Here is a 26,654-nt window from a genome sequence, read left to right as displayed (position 1 = left end):
AAACTAGACGTCTGCAGTTGCGAAGCGATAGAATCGAGCACGCCGATAGAAAAGAAATGTCTCTCGAAGATATAACGTGGGTTACGAAACGCGATACGTGCCTCCTTCGAACGGAATCTCTGTCTATTTTCACGTAACGTCGTAGCAGTTAATAGATTCTACTTGAAATTTCTAAGCTCTCGAGAGAAGAAAGATTCCGAATAATTGTTAATCATCCGGGAATAATATAGTAGTTGGAATAACGCGTTGAAATCCGTCGTGTCCGAACTCGTTGTTAAAGAGGCATGCACGTCAGGTCGAGTATAACGATCGCGTAATCGGTATTAAACAGGGCAATAATTCCCGAGTGGCCGCTTATTATCGCGCGTGGTCAGGCGGCCGATTGTCAAGAAGAATAACGAGCTTCCCCGTGGCGAATAGAGAAACCATGACCGAGCAGTTTCCGCGACGGCTCGTTTCACGGAAGGTCGGCGTCGTTTGTCCGGCCGAAGCTTCTTTCAATGAATGTTAAATTGCTGCGGAGTCATTTCCATTCGGCGTTGACCAGTTCAGCCGAGTCGAGAGTCGAGTCGAGTCGAGTCGAGTCCAGTCCAGTCCAGGACTTTACCGGTGCTCCGCGCAGATGTCAACCGGGCTGTCAGCAACCGGTTAACGTATAGCGCCGTCGCATGCAATCTACCGACGTCTCTGCAACATGTAAATTTTCCTCGGCGACGTACGCGTAACTTTAACTGCCAGGACTCCCGGACACCAGGATAGATGCGAGTTTATGGCGCAATCGGGTTTACCTTCGAATAGCTTAGCCCACCCTCGTAGACGGACTCTTGAGACAGACTTCTAAACGATATTCCGCCAACAGTCTGACATTTTTCACTCCGCGGCTATTGGATGTCGCTCGAACGGCTTCCCGTTGGACGAAAAGATCTTTTCGGACGAAACCCCAGTCAATTCTAACATAATACTTTTTCTAATCAAACGCGGTACGAATAGATTGTCGAACAAACGAAACGGTAAGATACTGCTTTCGGATTTCATAGGAATTATTCAGCCGATTCCGAATAGCATTAGCTGTTTGGACGCAGCCGAGTTACAAGCTGATTTAAAAGCGGCTGAATATCATTAATTATTTACTCATGAAAATTCCATTTGACAGCCCGCACCCCGGCAGAATATTCTGGAGTGCGTGAGAAGGTAAAGAACCTTAAAACTAGAAGCGTGTTTCGACTTAATCGCGTTACGAAAGGAACGGTCGAATGGACCGTCTGCGGGAGGAGGTTTCCCGGGAAGAATAAATCGCGAGAAAGATGCAGCTGCAATTGAAGTTCTCATAAGGAGATCAATACAGATCGCCTTGAGCCACTCTGCTGTCTTTTCTGGTGGTTGACATCAACGAATTCTACTTGCAACCTGTTGCTCTCTGTCTCGTTCCTCCGAGGCCGGGCTGCACCCCCACCTGCCACCCTTCCCGTCCAACCAGCTTCATCTCCGACCCCTGGCCGAGTCCAGAGACGTAAGTGTATCCTGCACTTTCAAATCTTGCCCCGCGTCGTTCCTGCGCCTTTTATAATCGCCCCAAGGTATTCGTACACTCGAGTGCGCTCCGCGAAACTCGCGGGGAGTGCACTTTTAAATTTGCTTCCGGAACTGCGGCGCAATGCACACGGAAACTCGCGACAGTCCCAACACGATGAGAAAGCGATGCACTGTTTGCCGCAATAATCTCCTCGTTCTCTTGCAGAACCTTCTCGCGTCCCTCCCTCTCTTTTGTAAAAGGACTAAGAAAAAGTAAACCCCCCGTTGCTCGGTCGTAGCAAATTTTCCTATGAATTTCGTATTATTTTGTTCGCCAGAGTCGAATCAATATTCCGAACTACGAATCGAGGTCGCGAGAGAGGGCCAAAGAAATAGCTGATATCGAAATTTTGCAATTTCGCATGCCGTATCCAACATTTCACGGTTCCGTTGTCTCTCGTCGGTGACGTTTCACCGGCGAGAGGGTGGCCATCCCTTCCCGAATCGGTAGGGGTAGTCAGTCGGTTCGTAGGCTGGTACGACAGTACAGTAGTATTTATGGAAATGAACCGAGGTAGTTTGAACCCTCTTTTCGTCCGGCTACGTTCCCTGTAAGCCCACCAACTCGTGCCATCCAGCCAACTACCCCTCGTATCCTCCTATCGTTTTGCTCGGTTTTTTCCCGTTCCGGTAACTCCTCTGCAGCGCGGCTCTGTCCTTGTTTCACGGAAGAGAATCCGAACGCAGCTGCCGCCACTGTTTGCCCAGCTAATTAGGTGGAATTCATAAGTTACAGGGCACCACGCGTGCCGGGACCTCCTCTATTTTTATTCGGAAAATAAACTGTAACGCGTCTCGATCTCCGACGAATCGTTTCTCACCTTTCCTAATGTAAGGTTCCAGAGTTTTTCAAACTCGTAGACCGGTTTGCGATCTAGGCGTACCTGTTGTACGTGCTACGCGAGACCTGTAATCTCGTGTTAACTTCGCGTTCGAGTCGACCAAGTAGAACCGTAATAATCTGATATTTTCCGAGATCGAAGGAGGTATCCTCTTATTGGCAGAAGATTTTGATTTTCCTGGAAACGGTAAGAACTGAGTGAATATTGAGCGTTTCTGAAACGACCGGTTGTCTTTAATCATTCTGATTAACGAACTTTTGAAATATTCAGCTAGCAATTGGTTGTCTAACCAGAAGAAATTCATAAACTACAAGGAACCTTTATTAAATTGTAATTGACGTTGAAAGAGGTCCGTTTTCGATCTCTCCACTACACAACTATAAAACTATAAAACTATAAAAGTATAAAAGTATAAAAGTATAAAAGTATAAAAGTATAAAAGTATAAAAGTATAAAACTATAAAACTATAAAAGTCTCGGTTGGCCATTCCCGATCTTTTTCCGTCGAGTTGCAGGATGCATTTTGCCTTCTATGTGGCAGCGGCGGTGTTCCTCTGTCCTTTTTCTCCGAAGGAGCCTTCTCCTTCTGGCATCCAGCAAACGGCTCATTATCACGGATACTTTATCCTCGATAACGTTACTCTCGAATTCACTGGAATTCCGCATTAATTGAGCCTCGAGTTCCGCGAGTTTACCTTCGCGATAAATTCGCAAAATCGGCTGGGAGTTTTAATGGAAACGCGAGCACGCTAGCAGTTTCGTTTAATGACCTTCGGTCAAATAAATTCGCCTGATTTTACAAACGAGCCTGCCTGGCCCGGGTTAGTCGTCGTTCCGCGGAACGATATAATTGAATCGAATTATTATACGGTCCGCGTGATCGCCGGCCAACGACGCAAATCACCGACGAAATTTTTACGTTTGTTACATCCCCACCCCCTCCCCGTCCAATCCCTCTCTGTCGGGAAGTTCGTTAATCCGACGTTACAAAAATACCGAGGAACGTTGTTTACGTAATTAACTTCTCTGTTGGCGGGGCATTGTTTGCGACAAATCGTGGGAATTGCGATGCAATTTCGACGCGACAACTCACCCGTTTTATTAACCGGCTCTCCTTTCCTGGACCACCCACTCCAACAAACAAATTAATTCACGAATACAAACGATTCTGTTTTATGGCCATCCGATGGCTGTCTGGGGAGCCACACGACGCTAACGTCGTTCCGGCGACTCTTTATACGGCTAAATTCTTCACGGCCGAAAACAATATTTCTCCGCCGGACGTTTCAGGATTCGATTAATTGTTCGATTAATCAAACGTAAGATCGATCGACCGGTTTCCGTTCCGAGTGCCGCTTATAAATCACCTTCGGTCGGCTCCGTGTTTCGCACGTGTACTCGTAACGAGTACCGAATTAACGCGGTGCCGAGCGAGGCGATCATTTACGAATAAGAAACGATGCGCGGTCGAATTATGTGAATCTATTATGTAATTGTAAGCGGTACTCGCCGCTGGTTCGAATTTTTCATGGATTTATCACGGACGCGAGAGACGCGTCGACTAAATGAAATCCAAATAACGGAGGAAAAGTCTGACGCGGATATTATGGATCCAAACAGACTGTTTGGGATCGACTGTAACATCTGTGATCCGCTATTTAAATGAGATTCCCGTGACGCGATGAACACTGGACTCATCGTATCGATTCGAATTAAACGAACTTTCCGGATCAAAGGATATCGACGATGTTATTCGATCCTCTTCCTATCTCCATCAACATTCCTCATCGAGATTTCATCGTGTCGCCGTTTCGATGTTTCCGATGTTTTCGACGCTAGGTTACAAGCCCAGCGATACGTTGAATGGTCTAATTAGCTCAAGACGAAATTGCCAAGGGTAAAAAGCGTGAGGGCGGCGGCAAGGCGATCCCGTCGAATATAATACGATTCCAAAGTGGCAACTGAAACAAACTCGGAAGAGTACGAGCATTACGGTCAGAACGCGATATTACCGGGTCTGATTTACCGCGAGCGAGGAGCTTCGCGGTTCGAAATGCTCGGGAAACGAGACGAGAAGGGTTGCGCGGCAGGCCGGAGGAAGAGCGAGGGACGCGAGCGGAATATGAAGAGCGCGGAGGAGTCGAGACGGAACGCGATAATTGCGGGGAAGGATAATTTAACGGGCGGCTCTTTTCCGCCTCGACTTCTGCTCGCATCCATTTCTCCTTTCGCTTCCCGGCCGCGATGTTGCTCTCTCTTTCCCTCGCTTCCTTCTCCTCGTTTTTTCTGGCAGCGTTGTCACGGCGCCCGGTGGCGGCTACGAGAACGATAAAGTCCACTGTGTTACGCGACTGAATAGACGCGAGATTTTCCTGGTACAACGAGAACCTATTCGTTGGGCTCATTTTCGTATTTTTCTCTTGTTTTCGTCTTATTTCTGCCCTGTTCCCTCGCTCGCGGCGGTCTTTCGTAATAACTGAAAAAGAATTCCCGAAAGCTCTTTCCTTTTTTCAAATTGAACTTCCGATAATCGTGGGAAAATGGTGTGATTTGTTTGATTCAGTGTTTAGAAACGCCGGTGCCAACCCCTTGAGTGGAAATTACGAGTCTGGCTCGCTAAGTTAAGGGGTCACTCGCACATCTCTTTATAATCTATCCAAATATAGAGAAGTTGGCGAGTAACGAGAATGAAATATCATCGAGAGAAATTGTGGAATTAATGTAGAATCGGAAAGATGGAAAGGACTCGTAAATTGTACGAGAGTTAAAAAAACGGGGCGCTTGAACAAAATGAAATGTATTGGAGATTTACCTGAAAAACTATGATAGTCGTATTTCAGACACAATTTATGTTATAGAAGAATTCAGAAAGTTCAGAAATTCAAACTGGATTTCGTAGCAACTTCCAACATTTTGTTGTTTGCGTAATAAATTTGGAATGTTATTGGGGAAGAAAGTTCTGTTGGATTCTAGATTTTGTAAAATATCAAATTCTTCCATAACCATGGAACTCTGAACTATAACCATTATTGCCATTTCCGTAGAATGTAAATGAACCCGTATCCGTGCATTATGAAATTCCGAGTGCACTTTCTCCGAGACTTCAGGTATATTTATGTATGCTGCAATTTACGGTTCTAAGCTAACAGATACATAAACAGAATGGAATCTTGGTCGAGGGTTACGAAGTTGGTAATTTTGAAACAGTTCCCGGGAAGCTGCAACAATTTATAGCACTTCTGCAACGGCAGGTGCTCCCAAAGTTTCGAAATCTCATAGGTCTTCCTATGGAAACGATCGTATTACAGGGGAATGTACACGAGCTGACTGCAATGTTCAATATGACGGTTAATATTATCTGCAAGGTCAGAATCTTTCGAATTAACCGCACTTAAATTACGAAAAATTGAAACATCCGCCTGACGACCACGTACAGAGTCAATTCTACTACACAACCATTTCCCATCCTTCAAATTGTTTAGCTTGAATTATTTGTATTCGCCCTCGAAGGTATTACACATATTAGAAGCTCTGTTTTTTATGGTGATGCACTTTCATTGCCGTCAGAGTTTAGCTGACAGGAAGATAAATTCGACCGTGTGCCACGTGTTGCCCTTTTGATCGTACCCTAGTCAGCTATTCCTATAAATCATAAGCCACGGCAAACTCTAGTGGAGCTCTAAAAAATATGGAAACACCGCTCCTAAATCACCCTTCCTGTTTAACACTCGGTTGCCCTTCGATGTATACACGTACATGCACCCTTTTACTCGTAAAAATTTCATTATAGCGTAATAAATTACTTAACATTTTCCTCTGGGTGTAAGCAAAAATCAAAACGGATAGAATCTTAGGCGTAGAGCGTGTATGTATATCAACTTTGATACTTTGAGAAACGATACCCTTTTCCTACAAGAAACTGCGGTCCAGATTTGTAATTCGCCAGGCAGTGTATAAAGCCTGAATTATAGATGAATAGGAGGAGCACTGAAATCAATTTTCCGCGGCAACGTTTCATCCAGCGGACATCCGTCAGTTTTTTAAGCACCCCGCCGACAAGCCAACAAGGAGAACCTGCGCCCGATGCGAGACGGCTGATCGTAAATATTCAGAGTCCGCCGGTGAATGGAACGGTACATGACAAACGATCTCAACTTTCACCCGAATTTCATTTCTCGATACTACATAATTGGAAGTCACTCGAGCAAATTGGATCCGGCGAAGATGAGTGGCTTACGCGATCCGCGTTGATTACCAAATCAGAGGAAGAGAACGACGACGAACCACAGTTATTCATCTTCGTTCCGCCGTCCGTGCCATCGATTTTCTTCGCGACAATACGAAACTGCCCGACGTCACGAAAAACCTTCGATCGTTCGAATTTATTTGAAAGAACAACGAGAGTATTGCCTTTCCTTTTAACGAAACAGATTTCTATCCTGCGACTAGGCTTCGTTCGAGCCGAGAGCAGGAGAAACCGAATGAAAATACTCGCTCGACGAGGTAATCAGGCGTTCCGAGGATGTCGGGGCTGGTCTCCCTGTTCGAGGTGAAAGCCCGAAACGAAGGAAGAGTCGAGTAATGACTCGAGTCCCGGGTAATTTTTGCCGGTCGAAACGGCTCTGGGCGCATCTTACTGTTTGTAATAAGGCAGCCGGATGAGGAGGGGCGGGAAAAGTCGAGGGGTGCTCGGGACTATCTGCGGTGGAAAGAGAGAACGGGATACGGCGCGCCGTGCGGGTATATACCCCAGGGGTGTGATAGTCGTACGATGTATGGTTATTGGGCGGCTGGCGGCATCGATTCTCACGACGAGGGAGCCACAGATCACCCGGAAACTGAAACTCCCGCCGTACCAAACTCTCCTCCTTCGGCTTCCGTAGCCGAGGCACATTGCGCTTCCATCCGTCGGCTAAATACTTTATTAGGAAGTTATATGGTTTTCCCTTGGTGCTTTGGATTCGAATTCAGCCTCGAAACGGGAACCGATCCGTCGAGAAACGCTCGGTTTCCGCTATCGCGCCGCAAGACGTTCGAGTTTCCGATTAGATACACCCCGTACGCAACGTCGCTCTCTTCGGACGATTACAACTGCTCGAGATTCGAAACTGCACGGGTTTTTGGGAGAGTCGTTCTTAGAACATAATCGAGATATCCATGGTACCGAGAGAAAGAGAGAAAGGGAGGAGGGGAGCAGTCGAAGCGAAGCATCTGGTGAATTTTCGGGGCCAAGCCCGCCGGTCCAATCTCCTTCCATCTAATCTAATATCATAGAGCGTAATACCGGCTGGATATGAGGTCAATTGCGCGGCAATAGCTCTGCCACGGAGTGTACAGAGTTTGTCAATCTTCTCGTGTTTGCGGATCCGTAAGTAATGCGAGGAGCAGACTCGAGGGGGATCCGTGCATCGGCAATAACGACGGCCAGGGAACACACACCGGCGTCAACACCAAGTTTCCCAACGTCCGCTCGGATTCATCGTCTTCCGCTCCCTCGATCGATCCGATCGCCTAATTGTCCGTGCTTCGGGATCGTTCTAGAACGTCTTAGACCGTGCAGTTTGGAGACAATCTACTACTCAACTACCTTCGTCCTTTTGTCTCGTCGCTCGAGCCACTCGATCAATTCATACTTCTCTGTTGCATGCGCTCTCCCTCTCTCTCTCTCGTCCCTTGACCACCTCCTTCTCTTATGAGAACATTCAGAGAGTCTTGGACTCGATACCTCCTTTAAGTCCACTCTCGTGTAATTAGATTTCGTATTCGAACAGCCAAATAATTCTCTTGATCTTCGTGATAAAGAGTACATTTATTTCAAAGAACCAGAAATCGCAATATCGAGATGTATTTCGGAATCGAGTCTAGTACGATATTATTCGATATTTTCTCCATATTAATGAAAAGCAAGATTCGCGATGTTCGCTAATGAATCAGTCGAAAAAAGAAAGTCATCGGTTACCATTACCAACATTTGAATGAACCGTGCAATCGATGTAATCAAGGCTACTTTGTATGGATGCAAGAACGCAATTTGAGCGGTAATTTAAGCTCGTTGGATTCGAAATGATGACTCGTTACCATACACCGTAAACGCGGTACGATGAAGCATATGTTTACCAGATAAATAATATAGTGTACCTATTATAACTAATTAGCCATGAAAATGTAATGCGAGACATGTTACGTGCTGGCTGAGAGTTTGTATTTCGCTGTGACGTTCCCGGCCGTGTATAAGTGGAGCGATCTACATACATATATCGTCTTTCAATTAATTATCGCGTCAATTAGAAATTGTTCGTCGTCTGCCTTCGATACCTTTCCTTTCATTCTTACTTGCGTGTCGCATGTGGGGTTGCTGATTTCTGTCCTTCGAATAGGAAAGTTCCGTCACTTACCTGTAACAAAAAGATACGTACAATTATTAATGTGTTACGAAAGTTTATATACACCTATTAGTGAAATTATGGAAGAAACTGAGATGGTATTTAACCACGCAAACGAATGCGTCGAAGGTAGGTTGATACATTTTATTGGCCATAAACTCGCGTTATTTTTAGACAATTCCACCGCGATCGATTCAAGAGACCGACCGTAGCCTCCCTTATATTTAAAGACAAACTTTGCCGTTAAAATGTCAATGCTACGAGTCCTAAAACCGCAGTCGTTTGAACGCGAATTCGTAAGACCGTCGGGTACGTATGAAACAGGTCAGCCAAAGAACGAGAGCTGTTTGGGTAAACGATTCGAGCGATTCAAGCAACGTTTTATAGAGCTTCATTCAAAAGTGAATCGTATTTATAATTAATTATCAAGTTTGGAACGAATGACTACAAAAGGTAACTTCTGTGAACAATTAGGCGAGATCGAATAAAATTCCGAAGGCAACCCAATGCTCTTTACAGTCCGTCCCCGAAAGTTCCGTTTGACGTTCGATACAGGGTTCCGTAAAAATTCAGGAGCGCGGCACTTTGAAAAATTGACGAAACTACAGACAAACCCGGCCGATCTAAAATTTATCCGCTCGCATAGCCGTAGCTAGAACGTTCCTGAGAAAGGTCAATGAGAGGGTTCCGTAGGGTCGTGGCCCGGGAAAATAACAAATTCATTCCGAAAGCACCATAAACGATTCCCGGTTCAGCCATCTCGGAAGAGGGCCGGCCGAAGGTTTCTTAATTTATTAAAAGGTCGCAGACGCGAAATTCGAAGCGATCCTCTGGCGCAGGAATGTTCGTCGTTCGTTCTTTCGTCCGTTGCTCGGTACGATCTTCTTATCCTGGAAGTTCGACTCGCCCCTTCGTTGCGTCCGGCGTAAAATTTTCAAGAGCTGTTGCGCGAGCGAAAAGCGTACCCGGGTGGCTGTACCGTCCTTGCGTCTACCATTTACACACGTTTCCCTCGTGTGTAAACGTGTATCCGCCGCGTAAAACGATCCTGGTGGTCGGCACACGGCAGGGAACGTCCAGAGGAACAGCCGTAACAGGGCCGGGGGATACGTGGAATAAGAATCTAAAAAGAAGACTGCGGCGAACACTCGAAGACTCGACGACGAAACGACTCCCGTGGGCTTTCTCCAATCAACCGAGCCCGAGACTGGCTAAAATGCACTCTACGAATATTTCTGACGCATTCGTGTTCCCATGTACACTCCTGCGAGGAACTATTAAGGGATCTTTATCGCCGACGGCTTCTCTGGCTCGAGTTCTTCTCGGAAATTAAAGAAAAGGGGAAACTTTTGAAAACAAGACTATCTTGAAACGGATCCAGAACCATGCACGCGTATTTTTCTACTTATGAATGGAATCTGCTTTGGATAAGAACAAACAAATAAATGAAATAGCTACGTTCCTAAAGTTTCGTTAGTCTACTTTGCTTGGCACTCTGATTACTTGCTAATGCAGGTAGATACGTACATTGTACCGGTATAGTGTTTCGGAGCACCTTGGCTCCGGCGACGAACAACTTTTCCACGCTCGTATGGATTCCATTAGTAATCTTTATGCGATCTGTTAACGCGCCGTGAACGAAAAAAAGAGGAAAAGTCTCCAGGGAGTCTTTCCGTTTGGCACGTTCACCGTTCCCCGGCTTTTATACAATTTTCAACGGCCTTACGTTACGCGTCAAGTAGACACTCGACTCGTTCGTTCAGCTCGTTTCAGCGGGGAAATGGACGCGCTATCGTTTCGCGCGCTAACGTTGCGAGAGGGAGGAAGCGTGAATAGCTTTATCGATGCGGTCGTGTACCATTGCTAGGTAAGTAACTGTTTAAGTACCACTGCGAGCCTTTTTACTTACAGATGTTTTTCACTTCATCTTCCGTCCTTCGAAACGCATTCGAATTATCTCATTAATCGCGTAAACAAAACGATGGATTTTCTCAATGGAAAAATCAAATAGAAGTTTCTTTAGTTTCGGTTAAATGATTTTATTTCACAGTGACTCGTATACTTTCGTATTCTGTAGTCTGAAAGCTCTCCATTCGATGAGACTACGAAACGAGGAAAAATATGAGGAAATGTTCTGCGATGAGTCACAAGAGACTCGCCACTTCGTGTGAAAAGAGTCACAGACTTTTTCGCGGTATTTCGAGTTTCAAAGGGGCCGGAATACGTATTATGAACCGTAGCCGGAGGTGGACTCAGATGTAACGATAAATATAATATTCGCCTGGGAAACGCATGAATTATTCGTTACATCGTTCTGAAACCATCGGACTCATCGGGGATTAATAATTTACGGGCCACGTCAATTTCTGGGAACATAGTCGCCTTACAATTAACTCTCTACGATGTCACGTTACTTGGAACACGCGTACTATACTTTCATTTTCATCCCCTTTTTCCGTCGCAAGCTAACGTAATGTTTTATGCACATTACTTTGTGCCCTGAATTTCTATGATGTGAACTTCTGTTATGTTAAACTTAATGTGCAGGTAATTACTTTTGTTAGGTAATGGGGAGTGAAGGCGACCCAGAGATTTTCTTAGGTCTGACCATTCTTACGAGGAGACTGCTCAGGCTGGTTTGATGCGTCAGCCGGGTTTCTTTCATCGATCGATTCCTCCCCATCGTTCAAACATGACGTGACCATTGTGCTCGAAGGTTATAGGCGGCCCTTTCCAGTCTCTTAATTAACTCGCCGTCGTATATAATTCGAAAGTATTAGGCGTGTCCGGGTTTCAACGAAATTGCAGCCCATTACGTGAACGTTTATCAAATATTCAAGGGGAAAGACTGGCCTCGATTCTATTTATATTAGATGTTTCAAACTGTTGCCGTTCAAACGACGTTTCAGTATTTTACGTCGCGTAAAGTTTGTTTGCCCGCGGTATCTTTGGAATAGTACTTCGAATTCTAAGGCGACGAATTGAAATTTCTAATGAGCGGAAACAGACTCGGGCTGTTCGTTTAAAATGCCAATAGAATAATTGCACTGTAATCCCATTGAAAGCCTACATAAGACTGCAATCGACTACATGAATGTTCATCAAATATCCAGGGCACTTAATGCTTCAATTACATTTCTATGCGGTGCTTAAGCGGATTACGCTCGGCGTTACTACACGTATGACAACCGGTGACGTGCTTCTAAATCACTTAATATTTCCACTTTGCATTGTAGTTTCGAGTTACGTTCCTGTACTGTTTAATTACAAATTTATCAGCTGCGCATACATATATAAAGAACCACGATATCGAGTTCGATAGTCTGCTCGTTGTCCTCCGACTGGCAAGTTGTCCCTATTTATATCGGCGTGCTTTCTTTTTTCCGTTTTTAATATTATTTGTAGACCGATCCGAGCCGAGATATTGCAGCAGAAGCAGCGAAAGCAGCAGCGGCAATGGCAGCGCCATCGCCGACAGTGGCAGCAGCGGAAAATCTCAAATAAATCCTTTCGTAATCCCGCATCGCTCCTTTCAGCCAGTCCGGATTTCCACTAGTCGCTTTTATGCCACCTCCGCACCCTTCGAAAACTCTCCAGCCCGTTATCTGGTGCCCTTCTTCCCTGCATCCTTTTCTCTCTGTCCTCCTGCATTCTCCGGTCCTGCGGCCCTCGCCGGTCGCGAATCTTTGTCCCCGTATACTAGTACCGCTCGTTCTCGTTCTCGTTTCGTTTACTCTTTCCGTATGGCCGTCAATAGCGACTTCCTGCCTTCCGGCATTCACGGCCGCCGTCATTACGATATCTGGCGACGCGGAGCATTCGAAACAACCTTCGCCCGGTCGTTCCGAAACAATTTTCGCTTGCGACCGCTCCCGTCGGAATTGGATATTGTGAGCTCCTTGCCGGAAGGGGCCGGAGAGGCGGAGAGAAAGAGGGAAAGAGGCGGCCGGAGTGGAGGGAGAAGCAAAAAACTGTATTTATTTCGTGAAATGCAACCCCCGTTTCACGGAACCGCCGCGCGAATTTCTGGGTTAGATCCCCTGCGCTCCGCGATACCCCAGCCAGACAGTCTCCGAATAAACTCGGTCTCCTGGTTAAACGGCGGACCGCGAAATGAACATATTTTAAGCAAGAAATTAAAAAAAACTCTGGCGGTTGAAAGAGTGGAGGGTACCGCTGATGGAGGACGAGGGTGAATTGTTCGGGAAGATATTCGAAAGTGAGAGTCCTCGAGGAACGGGTCCGTTAAGTTGGTTGCCTGGCGAATCGTTACCATTTCGCGGTAATTTCGTTAAAAATTATTCAAAATTAGCGACGAGGGAATAGACGTACCGGTTTTGGCCAGGAAAATATTCTACGTAATTCAAATGTATAGAAGGTAGTAAAAGTTCGAGTTGCCTCTTAGCCGAAGAAGCGCATTTCATAAAGAAAATCAGCGAGTAACGAAGTGGAAGGAACGAGTCGAACAATGGACAAATAGAGGTTGAATATTTGCGCAAAGTACACGCGGCCGCGAACATACTCGAGGAAGATTCGTCGAGTGGAGCAGCCGCGTTCCTCTGGAATGTTCACGAAACCGTCATCGAGGCCCCGGCTCTCTTTTGAATCGATCGCGAGCCTATTGGATCTATATTTCCTCTTCTTTCTCGTTTGGTAAGTACACGAAGGAAACGCGGAATTCCTTTTTTTCCTTTTTTTCCTCGTCGTCCTCGTCGTCCTCGTCGTCCTCGTCGTCCCGAGAGAAAAGCCGTGTTTCTAGCCCCGCGTTCTGTCACTTCTATCCGGCTTACGTTAAGCCACTTTTTATGCTAGCCCTTATTCGAGGCTTATCGTGACAAGATGAATGCAATATGATATCAAAAGAGGAAGGAATTCCATAACGGAGTACACAGTCCGCTTCAAAGGGCGCCTCTTCACTTCCGCGACGCTCGCTTATTCACTTCTTCACGAATTTTATTGGAATCCCTCCATCTCCCGGCCCCGCCTCGTCCCGTCGCACGAACCGTGTGTATGTTTAAACCGGAATCGCATGAATCCTAGATCGAGCTCCCGTATATGAAGTCGCGATTAAATTTACTGCGGCTCGATTCACGTGGTTACGGAGTTTCGAGACTCTTCTTGCTCGCCGTACGAAAAATCCTTCTCCATCGGCGGCCGAATAAATCATCCCAGTGGAAGATTATTCGTTTCGATTAAACAAATTCTAGACGATTAGATTTGAATCTCCAATTTTCCATTGTTTGTTGCGAAACTATTGACATCGCTGCAGCAAATTCTGTACGTTGACCAAACTGATTTGCCGGATATCGTTGATGTTTCGGTGTATCCTCCTTCCTCGCAGGAAACAATTTTCACTTTACTATCCGACTCGTGCCATAAAAATTTAATAAATATAAAACTCGAGAAACGAGATTTAGAATAGGTGCCATCTGAAAATTTGCTTTACCGTATAGTAAAAGCACTGCTGGCTTCCTCTAGCAAAGATATTTTTATGTTAGCGGTAACACGAAATATTTCCAGTTGGCTTAAAAAGCAAGTCTACGCGTAAAATCTCTGTTGCTCGAACAATTATGAATAATACAGTTTCGCGAATAAGCGGAAAACGGTTGCTTTTTACCGAGTGAAAATATCGTCGTCCGATACTTCCTCCGAGTATCGTTCGATACGATACGCGAGACGGAGAGAACTGGAAAATGTAGAAAGTCGACGTAGCGATGAAATCAGCTGGATCATTAATTCAACGTTTTATCTCGACAATATATCTGACAATGGGCGAGGAGAGGAAAAGTTTGAAACGCGGCGTCGCGTCGCGTCGCGTCGTCGCGATTTAACAATGAAGACGTCTGCCAAAGGAGGAACGATCGTTAGAATCTTGCGACTAAAAAGTTTCGTACCATCGAAAATACGTCAGATCGCATCGCGGCTCGAACAGGAAGGGCGTCGTCGTTACAGAGTCATTCGTAGACACGTTCACCGCCGCAATTAGTTTCATTCTTACCCGCCCACAACGACCGGCCTCCTTTACTTTTACAGACCACTATCTTTTCCTCTCCGAGGCATCGAGAAGGTGCGAAGTAACGAACGAACCGGAGATCTAACGAGGAAGATGCAAGAACGTCACGTCGAAGTCGACAATTTTCCAGTTTTCCACTGACAACTCTTAACGCCGATTCCGAAACATAATGAAACTGCAATAATATTTTCATCATTTCTCTTCGCGGATCTGTATTCGGATTAGCGAAAGTACTATAAATTGCGGCGTCAACTATAATTCACGCGTGTCGAATAATATATCGATTTGAAGTTCGCAGCATGGTTCGGCAATGAATTTTTCGTAAAATTCGAGTAAAATTCATTATTAGTCGCCGACATTTGTCCTGGCGTTTGAATAATTTTGAAACGATACACAGCACGCATCATATTTAACGGAGGATATTCATCGAACAAACTGGTGGCTTCCTCAGACGATAAAGTGTCATGTTAGCAAACAGAGGCAGGCTTTAGTTCTGAAAACTCGCATCACATTAAAAGGGATGACGTCCAGGAGCGCGATATTCGCAGTTAGCTCGGATAAACTAAGGCAGACCGCATTAGCCGAGAAGCTTATGTCCTGCTTGTCGACACGCCGGCAACTTTGGAACAACAATTACTATTCGCGTACGAAGATGTATATTTGTTGGGAGAGCCAGCAAACTGTCGTCCTGCCGCTAATAAAACTGGTGCAGCTGCAACCGGCGCGTTCGCGTGCACTGAATATTGTCAGCGAGGCAATTAATAATCATTACATTAGGCGCACAGGCCGAGCGTGCGTTAAAGTTGCCCCCTCACCCCATAAAATCTATCTGTTTACGATCCTCGTGGGGCCGAGAAAACGGCAGGACGTTATTTCTAATTCCGCGGAAATTGCGCCAACCCTGCGTGAATATTCTAATATCGATTTACCGTCAAGTCTGACGCTCTTTTTATCAGTCTGAATAAAGAAAGGTCCGCGATCGATTTAAGGACGAAACGTGAACGGAAATCCAAGCAAGCGAGCCGAGTATCTTCTTTGTAATTGTCAATCGTGATTTTCCTTCTTCTTGATAGCGCATATTTTTATTTTCCCTCGCTTCTGCTCATAAATTGCAATCGTTTTGCATTTTCGCTGAACTACCAGCGGATTTCACAAGGCGACTCCTTAATATTCGAGTAACGCGATAATATTGAAAATTCGTTTGTAAATATTTCACCCGAAAGGTTCTTTGGTCGACTACGGACCCTCGGAGCGGCCATTGTAACGAACACTTGTCTCCTATTTATTTAGAAAAGCATCAAAACCTCTCCTCCCGCGCATAAATAAATAAACGACGAGACGCTCGCGTCTTCGTAATTGAATATGAAACGCGTCGCGCGGCGCGACCAGTTTGAACTGCAGAAACGAACCGTGGAGGAGCATTGAAACATTATCCAAAACAAAAGAATTCCCCGCGGGCTCTGAACGATAATTCGCGTTCGCTCGTTCCGTTTGTCATCCGAATGGGAAAAGAAATAGCAGCTCTACTAGATCCCGATTATTTTTAGACGCGGCGGGTACTGTACGGCGAACAGAATTGGATATTTCTGCCGCGTAATTGCGCAACGCATCGGCTTCGATTTCCACTTACGTATTTGAAATTGCATCTGGATTTACGACGCAACGTCGTCAACGTAAGTTAACACCACACCTATTGACACACTTGTATTTCATAGGACAGGAGTAGAACAGGGAGGACGCGCGCACTGCGACAAACGCGTGCGTCGTATGAACCGCATCGGATCAAAGGAAGAAGCCTGAGACTGCAGTTTAATTGCAAGTCGAATAATGAAATTCTGCTTCCCGTCTGGGAAATCTTAATTCGGTAGCAAGATGCCGATGCGCAGCGCCGAGTATGCGAGCTATTTCCAGGCATCTCTTGTTACGCCACGATGGAGATTTCGACCCTGGCGTGGACCAAGATGAGCCGTGTCGCGAGTCCGCTTCGTTCTACATTCCCCATCGAAGAATTCCAGTGAAATTTCAATTGCTCGATAGTCTAGTTGTCACGCCTCTAATCGCAAAGAGTTCCATAGCGGAGATGCACCGACCGACTCGAATTTCGTAAGAACGTATGCGAGGTTAACGGAATACAACTACCATGATAAATCCCGACCGTGCGAGTTGCGCTTTATTAAATAAATTGCTCGGATTTTACGATGTCTTTACGGGCAGCGCGTTAGATGGAAATAGCTACCGGTAGATTGTGCTCCACGGCGCTAGACGTACGCCTAGTTTCGATGGAATCGATTCTGTAAACAGGCTCGACTGCAGCTACGTAGATTTTTGATCCGTTCTCCGGCGGCGCACGCGAATAAAGCCCGCCTCGAATTTCTCCTGAAAACACCGGAGCCGCCGCTTATCAACCCCGGCGAGCCTTTCACCGACCGCAATCGATTACGATCCATTAGGCAGATACTAATCGAGGTATTTGCGCGGGGAATTCATCCGCGTCGGCCGCTCGTTCTTCCGCCGCGTTCTTTATTCTCTCCATTGACGAAGAGGCACGTTCGTAGGAACTCGCGTGCTCGCACGCCACTCGCCGGGACAGGACGGTGTGTTTTATACGACCGGTTAGGCGCCAGGACGGCTGCTCGAACCCGTACAAGTCGTCGTACCGTCGGCTTTTCTTTTCGACTCCCACCGCGGAGCCCTAACCACCCTCCCTAACCTCCCGCCGTGCCGCTCCGTCCCGGTGGCGTGCACTTCCGTTCCACGGTTATGTACGTGTGTACGCGCCACGCGGCGCGCCGGGAAGATTATAACGAAACCCGGTCGAGGTCAGACCTCCAGCGCCGAGCGTTAACTCCGAGATCGTTGTTGGACATCCGGAGAAACGTTGGATCAAATCGCGGTACTCGCTTCGAAAGTCCACAGTTTTAAGCTCCACCCATTTCCTAGAATCGCTTGACCAGCGACTCCGTCCGGCGACTATGCATGGCGCCCGGAACTTTGAAACGGCGCGACGCAACGCGACGCGAGGCGAAGAGCGGCGCCGCGAAGCGAGTACGTCGCTCGACCGTTATTATACTTGCTAATGGCGTTTCTTTTCGTTCTTTTGCTAACGATCCAGAGAGGTACATCGTCTTCTTACCAGCGAAATTACCGAACTCTCGATATTGTTGCAACTTTTAGTCCAGCGAAATAATTGTAAGGAACGTCGTCGCGTTCGATAACGGAACTCACTAACCGAGCGATATCGGTGTTCCAGATGAAGTTACATATCGGCAAAGCCATAAAGGCGATTCTAGATTTTCAGCGGAGGCTCGCTCTCGAAGAATCGCCCTATCGTCGATTGTCGGCCGATCGATCGTATCACCGTTCGACGGGTGAACCGTATTCGTGCCAGCAAGTGTGCCCAACATTATTTTCTCGGAGTAATCGTTAAGAGTCACGGGATCCGAGAGGCGTCCGCGATAATCGAACGACCGCGTCACACGTCGCCGCTCAGCTGATGTCCCCCGCCCCTCGGCTCGTCCGCCTTTTGCACCCTTCAGCCGTGGAAGCGGAACATACGAGGAGAAATGTCTAGCTCTATTCTCATGCAAACAACGGGGCACGATTACCCTTCCTCTGTCCCCACCCGCGGAAACACCCACACCCGATTCTCCCTATCACCCTCCTTCCAGGAACGGCGTCACTGTTTGGCGCAAGAGTGTTCCTCCGTTACGGGGTTAGTGGTCGGGAAAGGGTCGGTGTTAGTTGCACGAGAGACTTCAGGTTGTCGAGTGTATGGGGGCCATACGATGGGGGTCTCGGCGAGGGTATGGCTAGGGTATGGCTAGGGTATGGCGAGGGTATGGCGATGGTATGGCGAGGGTAGGGCGAGCGTAGGAGGATGCACGACGAGCGTGGCGGTTAGATGGACGCGCATAGTGCGTTTCCATGTGTTTGGATGCGTTTGCACGCGGTTGAACGCGCGGAACAGGGGACCTAGTACCGTGTGAGTGGACTAGTAAACGCGTGCACGCCAGCGGGAGGGATGGAGGAGGTGCGAGAGGTGCAGGAGGTGCAGGAAGAGGGACGGGATACGTGGATCGGAGGGCGGCAGGCAGGCGGCGGGCTGCCGCTACCACTGCCGCTACCACTGCCGCTCTGCCGCTGCCACTGGGCGAAACAGGGTGAATCGGGGTGAAAGAGAGGAGGCGGTGGATGGTCTGTAGGAGGGGTGGAGGCGGCGGGCAATAGTCGGAGTGGCGCCGCGACTCCCGTGACGTCTGTCGGCGCGTTGGCCAATCAATAGCATCGCCATGGCAACCACAGATAACATCGGACACACACCGTGCCGCACAAGCACGCCGCCTTTCGGGTACTCGGTACTTCCTTCCACCGATGCCCGAACGAAAGACCGACGGCAGGGCGAGCGAGAGGGGTGTGAGGGGCTTACAGCCTCTATCGGAAAGATTCCTTTCAACCCACTCACCCCTGCTGCCCCTGCTACCCCTTTTTTGGCGTCGTCCGCTTCCACCTTCTATCGTTCCCTCTGCACACCTACTTTTTCTCTTTTCTCTTTTCTCTTTTCTCTTTTCTCCCCGCACCACCGCCGCCGCCGCCGCCGCCGCCGCCGTACGCTCTTTCTCTCTACACCCGTGTCTTTCGTTATTCCATTTTTTATCTCTGTTAGCATCGCTTCGGTTCGCTCGGCCACCTCCTCCCACGCGAAGCGCATTGCACCTACTTTACGAATCTCTAGCGGCTTAAGGCGGGAAACTAGACTCGCGAATCGATAGAATCGGCTTTGAACAAATTATCTTCTCGTTTCCTTTGCGCTCGATATTAAACTCGAGTTATTCCGAAAGAAATCGGCGAGTTACCGAGTAACGCAAGCATCGGAAAGCGCCGCGCTCTTGCCAGTGAGAGCAAACTGGCGAGATTTTTCGTTGAATCGTTCGTTTCGATTTATGCAGGAATTTCGAGAATATCGAAACAGCGCGGTTAACCGAACGGATGGAATTGTAGCGATAGCAGGGCTGTATCGCGCGTATCCATTCGCGAGGTACACGAGAGGTTGATTGCACGGACAAATATTCAAGAAGCACCGGGTCCCGCGGAACCGTCAGTCAGAGAACGCAGCAACAGGAGGGGTATTGACGAAGAACCGGAAGAGAACCATTGGTGCATCGGTGCGGTAGGGGTGACTCCGTCTAGGGAACTTTTCCTCGAGTAAACGCAATTAAACGATGGAGCAGCGGCGCAATTTGCCCGGAACAGCAAACGGAGAAACTCTCCTTATGCACAAGTGGAATAATCTCGAGAGGAAAATCGAGGGCCCAAGCACGAAATCGATTAGTCGAGGTGCTTCAACCCGAGACGGTTCGTTATTTGCGGAAAGAACTACTTAAGTTTGTATCCTTGCTGAATCGAATATACGTACGTATAGAAAAGCTCCAGCGTTCGGCCGATCGACTGATCCGACACACTCCACGCCTCTAGACGGAGAAACAACGTGTTCCGATATATGTACGTACAGTTGCCGCGTCAGAACGCGGAAATAGAACGTTCCGCGAACATTTCCAGGCTGGTTCGAATCGACTGTTGACGGTTCGTTACAATATCGCGTTACTCTCTCAACGGCAATGTTACAGTTTCGACGTGAAATCTCTGATCTGAATTAACACCGTTTCCTCCTCTGTGCACGTTCTGCTCGAAGGTTAGTGCAAATATTAGTACAGTGTACTGACACGCGTCCCGCACGGAGCACTGGGAATCTAACAAAGATAGGATTAATTATTTTTTCGTATTTCGTTCGAAGGAAGACGCAGCTTCGAGAAACTGTGTTTATATCGAGCTATTCACGACCGGAGACAAGAAATCTCATTATCATTTTAATATGCGTTCGTTACAGGAAACGACGTTTCCGGTTTTTCAAGCACACTCGTCCTGTCTCGCTTCGCGACAGAGTTGTATTACTTTTCCTGTATCAGTTTGCGCCGACTAATTGAAAGCGTGACATTAGCGTTATCGGGTGTACGCTGTAATGATTCCGTGTTGCGAGTATCGGATAAATAGTAAAAGTTCGGTGAAATTTGACGCGTCCCTGATGCGTTGGCAATCGATTACGGGCAAAATCGTCCGTGTTCCCAGTGAAATTACAATTTGTCTCGGTCGCTTCTCGACGGAGAGCGCCACAAAGGACTAGATATTTTCGCCGGCTTGCGCGATCGCATTAAACGTCGGGATTCTGACAAATAGTTTTAATAAAGGCAGCATCGAAGCAATCCATAAACGAGCGTGAAATTTACAACTAGTGTTTTTACTATCCGATACTTGCTCCGAACTACAACAATGTCATAACCGAGTGTTCGCGAACGAAATAGTCATAAAACTAAGGAAAGCAAATACGCGTCTGTTTTTCTTCCGTCCGAACGAGCTCGTAGAACGAGATACTTTCTAGCGTAACAGGGTCGTTACAGTAACCCCGAGGAGAATGAACTGTCCGACGACAGATTACAATCGATAAAATCTTAATAACCGTATTTTTCATTAATCGAAGGAAGCAATAAAGGAACTTGAGGAAAAGGGTGTGATTTAACGAGATGTTTTCGCGAATTGCAGCCGCGCGGTGGTAACTAATAATTCGATTTTACGAGCGGCCGCGTCAAGTGCTTCCCCACCCCTTTCGCGGTGTAAAGCGACAAGCAGCCGGAAAGCGTCGCGGCGCCACTCGGGCTGGAGCCCCATTCCCACGCGGTCCATAACACCGTTCGCTTGTTCGTTCGTTCATTCGTTCGTTCGTTCGTTCCTTCTCTCGTCTGTTCATCCGTTCGTGTTGGTCGATCAGCTGGTCGAAAACGTCAGGATTCAGTCGCTGGACCTCGTCCAACCGGGTTACCGCTTCGCTTTCACCGCACCCCTCGTCTTCGTGATCGAACAACCCTCTCCCCGTCCGCCCTTTCCCTCCGCGCACAGTCCTCACTCCTCCCTTCCCCCGAATGTCACTTTGAGACTCATTTATTCTTCATTTCTGAACCACTCGTTTTTCTTCTTCGTTAGAACAGGAGATGGTCATTAGTTGCTGAATCTAAAGGGAGACTCTTGACCCGTTCGGTTCGAAACTCGGTCATGACGTCACCGGGAAGTACGGTTAGGCGACTGACGGTCGCCGTGAAATTTTCAGGACAATTCGTCGGCGAAACGTTTTTGGCTATCGTACGCGGCCATCCTGGCCTTCGTCTAGCACGAATCGAGTCATAAATAAGCAACAATGTAATTTTCGGGAGATTTACTGATAAACGGAGCAGACGCGTTCGTCGAGACGTTAGTTGGATGTTGAATATTTGCACGACGACCTTATAAATCTCGTCAATTATTTTTCGGTCGATCGAAATTCAAATGCTTCGATATCTCAGCAGAGGGAAAAATAGACTGATGTTTCTAATAAATGGGCTGCATTTTAAAATGGGTCGAGGTACTCGATCGAATGAAATTGACAGGATAACGACTTTAAAATAAGTCTCCCGAAAAGGAATGTTTAAATATAGAAACCGTACAACAAGAAGCAATCAAGTGTAATTTTTACAAATTCGTAATTGCAGTTAATGAATTCTTGTTGTTCGTACGTAAGCCGGAAGTTGAGGATCGCTCCAGTTCCCCGCAATATATCGACGCGGCGCCAGCTGAAACGGGAAAAGCACGGCACTGCGAGATAGCCAGTTTCTGAAGTTAATAAATCATGCTTGTAATTACCAGTAATTTCGCCGGTTCCCGGCGCACATCGCTTCCCGGCCGAACTTTTCGTATAACTGGCGCAACTTCCGGCAAGATCGCTGCCGCCGGTTTCATTCTTCCGTCGCAGAGGAAGCGGCAGATGCAGCGAACGAGAGAAAAAACAGGGAGAACTCTAATAAGCCACGCAACGGATTAGTGTATATTGTCTTTTGGTTACTCGTTCCGGCCCCTCGCCTGCCATTCTGTTTTTTGCGCCCCGGAATTTGTGGCAGAAGGTGTTAGATCGATAGAGGAACGCGAGCCCCGTTTTATTTCTACGATGCGTCACCTAGAAAATCAATGTGCACGCGACAACTTCGTTCCGAGCAACGTGCTCGGTTTGGCCAACGTGTCGATACTATCTTATAATATCGCTATACAACTATAATCGCCATAACTATTTATAACGGGACTTTCTAGCATTTCATGGTAAAATCCATACTAGCGATAAAGTCATATTATAACCGCATAATTAGAATTCTCATGGATTGTATCCAATCAACGGAAATGAGTCGTTTTATCTTTTATTCATGGCCTTGAAAATGAACGTGGATATTAATTGTAGCCACATTTAATGGACAGAATGAGAAATTTATTCGGACAGCTTTCGCGATGGAGAGACGTTGCTCGCGAGCATCGCGTCTCCTCGATTTCTAGTTTTTCATACATATTTCATCGTACGCGTGCAGAGGATACATAATTTTAGCGAAGTCTCGGAATAATCTCCATATTCTTTCGAAAAGAAATCCCGATACGAATATATTGCCTTCGAGAGGAGAGTCGGCTCGCGAAGCATCGTGTTATTAGCGCAATATCAGCTGGCTTCTTCCGTAACTAACTACCCTTACGCGCGTTCACACCGAGACCTGTAAAATCCGAGAGCCGCGCGTTTCGCAGTTCTAACGAGGTTGCGCGTATCGGCATTACGGCGGAACAGAAGCTTAATTAAACGCGTCGGACGAACAATGCAAATAATTGGCGGAAGACGTAAATTCCTGCGCGAAACACGTTGCCAATTAGGTCCGAAAACGAAGACGGCTTTTTACGAAGCAGCTTCGCAGCTCGAAATTGTACGCGCGTTTCCGTTTCGCCGATGATGCCGATCGGGATTCCGCGATCGGTGGACGCGTCAGCTGGAGAGAAGTTCGGGGCGAGTGGGAGGGCTTAATTATCAGAAAAAAGTTGAAACCGGATGGGAATTAAATGGAAGCTGAACGCGATCTTAATCGTTGACGGTTAATCACTCGATTCACGGCGTGGGAATCGGAAAGTTTCCGAGGTACAAAACTTGCGAATCGTCCAACGCGGGTCGGGGGTAGACAAAGCGGAACGAAGTGATTGATACCGGGTGAGAAGTTGGGCGAGTTCGGAATCGTTTTGAAAATTCGCCGGCTAACGAAATTACCGTTCACCCCTGCACGCCGATGATACGGACGAACCGACGAACGAACGAAGGGCGAGGGGTGGGCTCGATACCGCTGAACCCTTTCACAGTTTTACGAAACCAATGCCTATCCGAAACTTTCCTTCTCTCTGTATCAATGCAGCTGGTACGGTACCAGTCGCGTGCTACTCCCACCATCGCGATTGATTTCCGTTGTGGCACATGAGCACGACTACTCTAATTAACGTTATTCTCGTTCGTTGGGACTCGCGGGGATCATTGGACCTCGGTGCAACATCTTTCTCCTTTTTCATAATTACAACGAACACGACGTTGGAACCGAGTTAATCCCCCGAGTCGTGGCAATTAATAAACGACTGTAGAACAAACCCTAGGGTTAAAGGGGCGGATGTATTGAAGTTTGAAAAGTTTTCAGGAGAAACGAAATGGAATGGAACGAAAGAGGATATTACAAGATATATAGGAACGCGAGGTTCGAGGCGTTAGTCGATGATTTTCGATGCTAAGTAGATCGATTTCCCTTGGTCTCTGTCCTCTTTCGTAATATGGATGGCGGGCTATGGAGGAGGGGGTCGGGTCCTCCCATGAGGTCGTGGCTGCGGAGCCCATTGCACACATACCATTCCTGAGTCTCAAGAAATTTTCAATCAAACGTTTGGAATGCCCGGGGCTATCTACATCGAATGCCACGACAGGAAATAATGCGTGGTCGCGGGCAACCCCTTTCCACCCCGTCGCTCGCCGCCTACCAAAGACGTCTGACTGCCGATCCCCGTCGGTAATGCCTCTCGCCGTTCGTGCCCCGGTGAAGAAAGCACCCTCTTATTCGCGACGTACCAATAATGGATGTGGGATTAAAGGGGCGCAAAGGTTTGCGGATTCGACTCTCGTATATACGGAGAGCGCAGACACATTTGATTTACGAGGTTGTTCGTGTTTCTGGATTCTTTTCCACGTCAGCCATCCGTTGCGGGATATAAAGGCAGCCGGGCGAGGAGGATCCATTTTTGTTTATTCTGGAATTCCAGCAAGACGAAGGCTGCCCTCGCCGCGCCAGAAAACGACTTTCGACTCGCGGAAACCCGCCACCTCCAACCCCCGCGATGCACGGTTTTTCTTCCAGCCCTCTTCTTCCCTTCCAGCCCGACCCTAACCTCTTTTCCAACTGCGCTTATTTCCTTATGGTCGTCATGAAACGCCGCTGTCGGATGAATAAAGTATGGCGACAGGTGAGAAAACTTTCCCGAACTAAAATCTCCGGGCTTTCGGTTGTCTCCTTCCCGTATTTCTCCGCGCGAAAGTATCACGCCGACGGGGAATGGAGCCAGTTCGAGGTAATGCCGCCACCGTTCCCGACAAATAAACCTCCACCCCGCCGGCCCCGTCCCCGCCGCCCGTCCCCCGAGTTCCCGGATTCCGCGAATTCGGAAAAATTGAATCAACTCGACACATTCGCGGCGGAGTTTAGCGGCGCCGCGCAATTTTCCAGCGGAATAATTGAATTTCGAAGAGGACTTGCGGCGTTCTCGCCGAGTCTAATTGCCAATACGCACGCGGAATTAGAATTCTGATTCATAATTATGCCCAGAACGAGCAACATTTTCAGCGAATCCTCTCTGCTCGCGAGTACGCGCGATATCCCGAATGTCTCGGTTTAACGCGGCCACCTTAAGTGTTTTCGCTCCGTTTAATCGGACGAGAAATTGTTTCTGGAAATTCGCTGATTCCACGAACACAATGTCGTCGAATAGCCGAGAAAAACTCAACGATGTCTCGTTTCATTAATGAATAATCTTGCGAACGAGATACCATCGATCCATCGGATCTCGAAAATCGCCGAGCTCCCCGTGGTACGTGCTTCGTTTCGATTAACCGGCCGTACTATTTCATTGCGAAAATCGAGCCTGTCCTACCGTTATCAAAGCGATAATAGTATCGATGATAGCGGAGTAATCGATCTCTATAGGTTGCGGGTTAATAGAAAATGAAATTGTGGCTCGAGTATTACCCCGAGAATTTCGGATTATCCTCGCGCCGTAATAGAACGCTTATTAGTGTCGGCATATTGTTTCTACCGAAAAGCCGCGCTCAAGATTGCCCGATGCGCAATTAACGGGAAAAGTAGCAATAATTGCTATGATTAACTACTCTATTACCGAAATTTACGTAATACGCGGTTAATAACGGAAGCGACGCGACCGCGTTCGACCGTGTCCATTACGCAGCTGCGTCGACACACGGACGGCGTTCGCACACCGTCAAACCATTGCGCGATCTTTCGCATTCATTCTAGAAACGTCTAACAAGGAGGAAGTAATTATTCGTTTATTAGAAACGTCGAATCACTTTCGATAATGCCGCAGGAATCTCGGAAATTGTTCGTCGACGCGTTCGTTAGCAGCCTCGCGAATTCCCGTGGGCGTAATGTAGTTTACATAAAACCAATTAAATCGAGCTATAAGCTACAGCATTATATTTCACCAAGCAAATTCATTTTTTCAATATTCCGTTCAGAAGATTCGTCGGATCAAAATACTATTATCGGGAAGAGCAGCGAGACACTGGTAGCGAACGTGCTAATTTAAAATACCACGCGTGACGACTGCGTGCCTGTCAAAACTCAACGAGACGTGCATTGTCAGTGCTACAAACGCAAATTATTTTGTCTTACCAGCCGATGACTTGTTCCGGCT

General features: G+C 47.3%; 1 protein-coding gene across 15 annotated transcripts in view; it reads right to left on the bottom strand.

Annotated features, from left to right (window-relative positions):
- Nucleotides 1-26,654, bottom strand: part of LOC116428922 (protein muscleblind) — a 438,439-nt gene that overhangs the window by 60,738 nt on the left and 351,047 nt on the right. The window contains exon 5 of one of the 15 annotated variants that reach the window (XM_076365710.1): nt 8,233-8,809. The exons of the other annotated variants lie outside the window; for them this stretch is intronic. Within the exon in view, the coding sequence (XP_076221825.1) occupies nt 8,744-8,809 (66 nt within the window). The 3' untranslated portion in view covers nt 8,233-8,743. Of the gene's footprint in view, nt 1-8,232; nt 8,810-26,654 lie in introns of those variants that run through there. 15 annotated transcript variants of the gene reach the window in all.

The sequence above is a fragment of the Nomia melanderi genome, chromosome 1, assembly GCF_051020985.1.
Source record: "Nomia melanderi isolate GNS246 chromosome 1, iyNomMela1, whole genome shotgun sequence".
In the NCBI taxonomy this organism is placed as follows: Eukaryota; Metazoa; Arthropoda; class Insecta; order Hymenoptera; family Halictidae; genus Nomia; species Nomia melanderi.
The sequence above is the reverse complement of the archived record's forward strand: the minus strand, read 5'-3'. Positions and strand labels throughout refer to the sequence as shown.